Source organism: Camelina sativa, chromosome 8 (genome assembly GCF_000633955.1).
Source record: "Camelina sativa cultivar DH55 chromosome 8, Cs, whole genome shotgun sequence".
NCBI classification, from domain to species: Eukaryota; Viridiplantae; Streptophyta; class Magnoliopsida; order Brassicales; family Brassicaceae; genus Camelina; species Camelina sativa.
Window position 1 is genome coordinate 3,363,297 of NC_025692.1, and position 8,210 is coordinate 3,371,506.

At 33.9% G+C, this 8,210-nt stretch overlaps 4 protein-coding genes across 5 annotated transcripts in view; 3 read left to right on the forward strand and 1 right to left on the reverse strand.

The window, feature by feature from the left end:
- Positions 1-1,996, forward strand: part of LOC104705936 — a 3,799-nt gene extending 1,803 nt beyond the window's left edge. The window contains exon 2 of one of the 2 annotated variants that reach the window (XM_010422039.2): positions 1,552-1,996. In XM_010422039.2, the coding sequence (XP_010420341.1) occupies positions 1,552-1,781 (230 nt within the window). In that variant the 3' untranslated portion in view covers positions 1,782-1,996. Of the gene's footprint in view, positions 1-1,314 lie in introns of those variants that run through there. The other variant, XM_010422038.2, reaches the window with a different exon arrangement.
- On the reverse strand, positions 3,075-4,606 carry LOC104705937 (probable tyrosine-protein phosphatase At1g05000). The gene is made up of 5 exons (XM_010422040.2): positions 4,368-4,606; positions 4,002-4,095; positions 3,781-3,838; positions 3,644-3,687; positions 3,075-3,543 (listed from the first exon to the last, which is right to left on the reverse strand). The coding sequence occupies exons 1-5, from the start codon at positions 4,514-4,516 to the stop codon at positions 3,274-3,276; spliced, it is 615 nt and encodes a 204-aa protein (XP_010420342.1). The 5' UTR covers positions 4,517-4,606; the 3' UTR covers positions 3,075-3,273.
- Positions 5,324-8,210, forward strand: part of LOC104709168 (putative nuclease HARBI1) — a 4,331-nt gene continuing 1,444 nt past the window's right edge. The window contains exons 1-2 of the mRNA XM_019228651.1: positions 5,324-5,393; positions 7,028-8,174. Of these exons, the coding sequence (XP_019084196.1) occupies positions 7,121-8,174 (1,054 nt within the window). The 5' untranslated portion in view covers positions 5,324-5,393; positions 7,028-7,120. The remainder of the gene's footprint in view (positions 5,394-7,027; positions 8,175-8,210) is intronic.
- Positions 5,390-7,032, forward strand: LOC104709167. Its single transcript, XM_019229092.1, has 2 exons — positions 5,390-5,766; positions 5,936-7,032. Exons 1-2 carry the CDS (start codon positions 5,734-5,736, stop codon positions 6,842-6,844), a joined length of 942 nt encoding a protein of 313 aa, XP_019084637.1. The 5' UTR covers positions 5,390-5,733; the 3' UTR covers positions 6,845-7,032.

The following is an 8,210-nucleotide window of genomic DNA, read 5'->3' on the forward strand; positions in this document are numbered from 1 at the left end:
AATATAAGAAAACAAAGAAGAAAAGGAGAAGTACATAAAACAAAGAAACAATAAAATTCAAAACAATGTAAAATATATAGTAAACAAAAAATATAATCAAACTCTTATTTGGGTTTGCAAGAACATTATAAAAAACAAAGAAATCAAAATATTTAGGATTTGGGATATGGTGGAGGAGGATGTGAGAATGGTTATTTATAGGATAAAAAGTATGGAAGTTACATTTCTAAAATAATTAAATTAGAAAAAGTTACAATTATAATTAATAGTGGTTTAAATGAAAATGAATGGAGGAAAAAAAGTCAATTCACAATTTATGTAATTTCAGTTATAATTCAGTAGTAAAAAATAAATTTAAAGTATGCATTAATGTATATAATAAAATGTCTTGGCTAATTAAAAATAAATATTAAATTTTTAAAATTAAATGTCAAATGGACCAGTAAAAGGAATGGGAATATCTAATTCTCAAATAAACTTGATTTTTTTTTGTTTAAACCAACATATGTGCATTTAAATTTAACTATGGAAATTTAAAAAATAAATATGAATAGATTAGGAAGGCAAGAAATATAAAAGAGATATTTTATTTTTTATATGAATAAAATAAAATTTGTAAACTATTTTAAATATATATAATACTTTATAAATTAAAATATATAATCAAATTTTTACAACACATATGAGATATAACAACATTTGATATTGGTGGGAGAGGAAGAGATTTTATTTTCAGTTATAATTTTATTTTAATGTGTGAGTTAAATGTATTGTATTAATTGGTCTTAAATATTATTTAAAGCAATTAAACAATTAGAAAGTTAATAAAAACATTAGAAAACATTAAATAAAATTAAATCAGGAGAGGTTAAAACCTTACGTATATGATTTGTTTAAATGTTGAAAAAGTGTCTATTTACCAATTAAGTCACAATCCAATCACGTTCGACAAAATAATTAGACCGAACCTAAACGCAAAATCTTAGCTGTCTCCAATTAATAAACTTGTATTGGATACGGACCATACGGTACAAAATCCAACAGAAACAAACAAAAGATTCTGGTCGTGAATGTACAAATCCTAATAAGATTTGTAATAATTTCTACAACTTTTTGAAAATATAATTCGTAACCTAATTTAATATTTTTTTATTTTAACTAAAAGGTAATAAAAAGAATAAAAAGCTATAAGCGGATTAGAACGAATACGAACAAAATGGGGCAAAAGTTTTAATATGCACCTTACTACACTCAATAAAGACTTTTTTTTTTTAATTTTCACAAAATAGAATAACTATTCCTTTTTTAATTTTAGAGAAAGATAAATAAATCTCGCATCCAACTTCTCTCATATCCCCCAAAATCGTTCTTTCCTCTCTCAATCGCAAAATTAGGGTTAGGGTTTTCATTCCCACCCCTCTTGCGAACTTTCTCTCATCTCTTCTTAGCCGCCGCACACATCGACGATGACAGGCAAAGCGAAGCCAAAGAAGCATACGGCGAAGGAGCTACAAGCTAAGGCCGATGCAGCGTTGACCAATCGAGGCGGAGGTAAAGCTGGGCTCGCAGATAGAACCGGTAAGGAGAAAGGTGGTCACGCCAAGTACGAGTGTCCTCACTGCAAGATCACTGTACCGGATCTGAAGACGATGCAGATCCATCATGAATCGAGGCATCCTAAGCTGACTTACGAAGAGCCGAGGAATCTTCACGAGGCTTTAGCTGCTCCTGCTGAATCTTCTAAGCCTAAGCCTGGTATCAGAGGAAGCCTTAAGAAGTGAGCGAGAGAGAGAGCTTTGATTATGATTTGTATTATCGAATCCCCAGATTTCTGAATTTGTTTGGGTCTTTCCTTCTTTTCTTCTTAAAGCTCTGTTTGATGTGAGAATATAAACTGCGTTGATGTTATCATGGATATGCTTATGTCTTCGTATTTTTATGTTATGATCATATAAAAAAACAAAGTAACTTATGATAATGGTTTGTTTCTAACTTATTGGTTTCTCTTTTTGATTCTTGTTTCTGGTTGCAAATTCTATTGATCTTGGTGGTGCAAAAGAGTTGTTTGGTATATATATGCTTTGTGTTCAAACAAGCTACTTTTAGGACAACATCTCTGTGTTTTGATCAGACATGTTGTTAACTCATTAAGATGATGAGCCAACAAGAGTTTTGGTTTGGTTCTCTTTTTATGTATGCTTGTTCAGTTGTCTTTGCAAAACAGCTCTTAATCTCAGCATCTCTGTTTCTGATCAGACATGTTAACTCATCAAGATGAGAGCCAACAAGAGTTTGGGTTTGGTTCTTTATTATGTTTGCTTGTTCAGAATCTTTGCAAAGCCGCTCTTAATTTCAGCATCTCTGTAGCCACTCTTTTGGTTGAAGAGTTTGTTGTTCTGTTTAGTGCATTTGATGTCTGAAAACATTAGAGGAACTGGCTTTTGCTTCTTCTTTTTTTAAGCTTTCAAGCCTTCAAAGTTAAAAGCATCTTGGACGAGTAAGCTTCTTGTTTTACTTCATTAAGAAAAGAAGGATTCTAATTTCTCTGTGCTTCAGGATGCTAATGAAATGTAAATGGACCTGATAACAGATTCTTTGATCTTTCAACAACTTTTAGTAATCAGAATCAGTTCTTTATGGCTTTTTTTTTATGTTTTGTTCTTGTTTGACAAATACGTATAGGGAGAAATGCAAATTTAAGAGGATACTTCAGATTTCTTTCGACAAGTTCCTTTTATTTATTGGAATCACCTCTCTAAGCAGTATGCACAGGCCAGGCCTGAACATGCACCATGGTGTTTGAACCTCGATGATGATGCAACAACGAACAAGCCCTACGTTTTGATCGGTATAAGATCGTGAACATCTTTACACTGAAATTTTCTTGTATGTTTTTTTAACTTTATTATCCCAAGGGTTGCAGGAAATGATCATGTTGTGTGAACAATTGGAGGCCGATTAAATCGTATTGCCCGTAAAGTTACCATGGCCTCATGTATTTATAATCCACAATAACACTTGAAAAGAGTAATAAACTTGGTTCAATTAAGAAGTTTAAAACAACATGTTCGTTAGGTTTTTATGAACAATTAATCTGTAAATTTCTCTAACTGTAAAAAAAAGAAAGAGAGAGAGACCAAATCAAGTCATCCGTTTTCTCAAGGTTCTTTTTTATAAACTACCCTAAACTCAAAAGAATCATCATCATCATCATCACAAGACATGTAAAGAATTAAAATCCAAAAAAAAAGGAGGGAAAAAAAGAATCCGATATCAGCCTTTGGTGGCTTGAGGTTTTTGCTGTTCTTGGACAACATTCTCTTCTTGATACAGCAACTTTCTTCTCTTGAGACCATAACCATTGTACTGATAGATAATGCTGTATAGACATTGCTTCAATCTGAGCACCTCAAAATCCTCTATGAACCTTAAGTCTCTTTGTCTCCATTTCAAACCCGCGCACATCTGGTATTCCTCAAGAACCGATGATAAACACCAGTTTTGAACTTTCCTCAAGCATCCCACAAGACAACCAGTCCTATGCTGCAATTAACCACAGAAACACACCATTAGTCCTCGGTCTTTTAACTCAACCCAAAGCTTGTTAAACCCGAGAAGGGTTTTGGTGGATGATTATTATTACCTTTCCGCGCTTACAGTGGATGAGAATTGGATGATTTCTAACATCTGTAAGCAAAGAAGAAACATAAGAACATAATGAGACAGCTAAATAAGAAGTTACAAAAGAACATCAAAAAGGTCTCTTTTTTGGTTCCTTACCAACAAGCACTCTAAGAGCATTCAAGACCGTATCCTTTGGCATAGGAGTTGGTGGATCCTATGAGCGTAATAAAACCAATCCAAACTCAGAAACCAAATACATAAACATAACAATGACTCAAAGAACATATTCTTGAACTCATCAAAGATGTTCTTGAAATGCTCACAAAAGAGGGACAAAATGAATCATAATAAAAGAGGTTAGAGAAATGAAAACATACAGTTTTGCCCTCGATGCCAAACTGGAAAAGCTTGATGTTGTTGGAATGAAGAAACTTGAGATTATCCTCAGGGTATGGTTCAGGACACAGATAACTGTAATCCAGAAGAATTATAAACCCAACAAACAAAACTCGTTTTTTTTTTTCAAATCTTTCTGCGTTTTAAGGTCAATTTTTCCAATTAATTAACAATAAAATTAAAATTATAAGCTACATTTATTATGATAGTGAAAGTTTGTAATTACATTGATGATAGTGATTTAAAAGATTCTTGTTTTTTTTTTTTTTTTTTTTTTAAAAAAAAAAAAAANAATAGATACCTCAGGAGATTCGATTCAGAATCAAAAAAAAAGAGAGAAACTTTACATGATGGATCGAAGATTAAAGGTTGATAAGAAACCGAAATTCTCAAGCTGAGGAAACCCAGATCGGTAAATGCCGTCTTCCACCATCGAAAAGTTCGGCGGCGGAATCAATACCTCGCCGTCGTTATCATCATCCACGATTAAACCCATCAAATCAAAAGAGAGACAAAAAAAATGACGAAGATTTAGGAGTTTTTTTTGGTAGATTTCGATTAGACCTTTGAAAACAAAATTAGTTAAAAACCGCCATTAGATTTGTTCTTTGTTGGATCCTCTAAGGTTTTTTTTTTCTTCTTCTGTAAATCTCCATGATTATGACACGTGTCACATTATTCGCTTTACTAACTAATTTGGAAAATTCTGGCTCTGACTCGTAACATGTGTTACTATTGACTTATGTTGAGTTATGGTCTCAACTCAAATTTTATTCAAAAATGTTACCAATCACTAACAAAACTAAATTTTTTGAAGTTGAGTTTGAATAATCATGTGTTATGGTTGATGTACAAGTTTGATGTATATCTTTTGTAAAATTGTTAACTCAAAAGATTATTCAACATCATGGAAATTGTCATGTGTTAGAGTTGAGTTATCAGTTTTTTAAATTATTCAATCGATTATTTTTTTAAAAAAATATTTGTTATTTGTTTCTATTTTTATGCTAAGCACCCGTAAACAACTTTGGTCAAAGATTTTTCTAAAATTTTCTAGTGTTCATCAGACTCTTTCAAACGAAAAAAGTTGTTCCTACTATTATTCGTCGTTGAAACGTACACGGAAATTTTAAGTTGTATATATAGATGCCTAAAGCTTATTGTCAAATAAGCACACTTTGAAGAAACAGTACGTAGTATGGTTTTCTTTCTTCTACTCTTTTTATCCATCGAGTTTATATATATGTTTAAAAATATTAGTGCATATTACTAATATATTTTATTTGTTTTTGATGAAGATGTCTAATGAAGGTGGTGCAGCTGGTGCAGCTGGTGGCGAGGATGTTGGTGGGAGTGGAAGTATCCGCCGTAAGGTAATGAATATATCACATACGCAGTTTAAAAACGTTGGATGTTTAGTATTTAATCTTTTAATGTGTATTATAGAAACAAATTGTATGGAATGATGAGTATATCAGAATATTCTTGGAGCTTCTTGATGTTGAATTGGCTAGAATTAGATACAAGCAGAAGCTACCGAAAGAAATCGGCCGAGTGCGGATTTGTGAAAAGTTTTTGGAACAAACTAAGATAAATCTTCTGTGGGATTCTTTCAAGAGCAAATACGATGCTTTGAGAAATAAGTGGAATGCTTATAAGAGGCTGAGAAATTTCACTGGAATACACTATGATCAGAACACGGGTTTGATTTACATGGATCCGGACTGGTGGGTTGACCGTGAAAAGGTATTTTCTTTTTTATTTTATTTTTTCTGTAGTTTAAATTAGTTAATTTATATATTAATAGTAACTTAAGGTTATGTATTATTTTTTGTAAATCCAGAAATAAGCTTGTTTGTAATACATATTTTATTTTGCTAGCTATCATATTAATATTCTTAAAAATATTGTGCAGGAGATACCATATGCCAAAATTATCCGTGAAGAAGGAATTCCCCATATGGAGCTTATGAGACGCATATTTGGTTGTCAAGGCAGTAAACCAGAAGCTATGTACCCAACTCATAAGCAAGATGCAAACAATACTGAGGTAGATGAGAGGCAATCAGTGGACAAGTTCGTTCCGATAGCCGTAGATGATGATGGAGATGATTCAAACCGTACTCCTACAAAGGATGCACATCTACAGTCTCAAACCATCACAAACGAATCTCCTCCACTGTCGCCAATTGGTCCAGCGAAGCGGTCAGCTAAAAAACAATCACGTGTTACTCCATACCCAAGTAATCGAGGGAAAGATGTACTACGGAGTGGAGAAAAGAACATGCCACGAAGAAGAACGGCATTTGAAACAGAGATGGGTGGACAATTCAAAGAAATGATGGAATTTCGTCGTGCTCAAGTAGAAGAGGCAAGAGAACGTAGAGAAAAGAATGAAGCTACACCATACAAAGAGGCATATGGAGTCTTGCAATCAATTCAAGGTTTGACAAGGTGGACAGATTTTTGGTGGGCGTGTATCAAAGTACTAAAGGAGGATCTCTTTGCCCGAGAAATGATGGTCTCTAGTGAAAATGATCATGATAAGATCATATTCTTGGAGGGTTATACGGGATATGATCGTAACGGAGATTTCATTGGAAATCGTCTCAATAATTTGCAAAGTTGCCAAAGAGGTCCTCCAAGTGTCAACCTGGATTTGAACATCCGTAACACAAACATGGAGACTCACGAAGAATTCAATGCTCCATCTCATACAGAGCTCATGTCATTATTCAAAGAGATAGGGTATGAAGGTGGAACCAAGAAAACGGGTTGTGATGGAGAATCAAGTCAGACGAAGACTTTTAATCTAGAAGATTAAAAATCTTTTAATAATATTCCTTTTCCTTTTTCTAATGCATTTTAGGTTAAGGTTTTTTTTTGTTTTTTTTTTTTGGTTCAATGCTAAGAAATTAGTTCTATTTTGCTTAATGTTACATGGTTTATGATTAATAAAATAATTAAGTTCTAATCCTAGTTTTTTTTTATTCTCATCTATTTATAGGTCATACGATTAAACGAGCTGTATTCTCGGGGTTTAGAAAATCTTACAGAAGACGAGTTGCTAGAGTTGTACAATCTAGAAGATGATGAGTATATGGATACGATAATGCATCCTTTGATGGAATATTACAATCGTTATTTTTCTAAACAACCAATGGCGGAAGAACGAGGATTAGGTTGGCAAAACCTTGAAAGGCAGATTCGTAACAAGCCGGTAAATTGTATGAACATGTTAAGGATGCATCCGGAAGCATTCAAGAACCTGTGCACAACGCTGGAGCAACGTTACAACTTACGGAGTACCGATAATATCAGTATTGATGAGATGGTGGCAATATTTTTGGTTACATGCGGTCAAAATGCATCTCAACGCTTTGTTGGAATGACTTTTGGTCGTTCCCAAGAGACTGCTTATCGAAAGTTCCATGAGGTACTGGACGCTGTAGAGAGACTTGCATGTGAGTATTTAAAAACTCCAACAACAACATCACTCCAGCACTATCCTCGTAAGTTACAAGAAGATTCAAGATATTGGCCTTTCTTTAGTGGATTTGTTGGAGCACTTGATGGAACGCATGTCAAAGTAATGGTTGGAGGTAGTGATGCAGTTGGGTATTTTGATAGAAATGGACAGAAAAGTCTAAACATAATGGCCATATGCGATTTAAACATGATCTTCAAGTATGCATGGCTAGGCGCAGCTGGATCCACACATGATTCATTGGTGTTGCAGTATGCAATAGATGGAGATCCTTTATTCCCGAGACCTCCTATAGGTAAGTATTATCTCGTCGATTCTGGATATGCGAACAAGCGGGGATTTCTAGCTCCATATAGAGGAAGCAGCAGAGAAAACATCAGATATCATCTTTCAGAATTTGATGCAGGTGCTCCGAGGAACAAAAAAGAATTATATAATAGGTGGCATGCATCACTTCGTTCTGTGATAGAACGAACATTCGGAGTTTGGAAAAAAAAATGGACGATTCTTGACAATTTGCCTCGTTATGATGTCAAGACTCAGAACAGAATTGTGCATGCTACTATGGTTCTTCACAATTTTATCAGGCTTTATAGAATTCCAGATGCTGATTTTGAAGACGAAAATGTCACTGCTCGAGATAGTCATGGACGACGATTTGCAGAAGGCGAACTTAATCGACTTGAGGAAGAAGAGGGAACAA

Coding starts and splice junctions, on each gene's coding strand:
- LOC104705937 (XM_010422040.2), bottom strand. CDS start 4,516: ATGGGTTTAATCGTGGATGATGATAACGACGGCGAGGTATTGATTCCG. Junction 3,688..3,780: donor TGCTCTTAGAGTGCTTGTTG/GTAAGGAACCAA, acceptor CTTTGCTTACAG/ATGTTAGAAATCATCCAATT. Junction 3,544..3,643: donor TCCACTGTAAGCGCGGAAAG/GTAATAATAATC, acceptor GGTTAATTGCAG/CATAGGACTGGTTGTCTTGT.
- LOC104709167 (XM_019229092.1), top strand. CDS start 5,734: ATGGATCCGGACTGGTGGGTTGACCGTGAAAAG. Junction 5,767..5,935: donor GGTGGGTTGACCGTGAAAAG/GTATTTTCTTTT, acceptor AATATTGTGCAG/GAGATACCATATGCCAAAAT.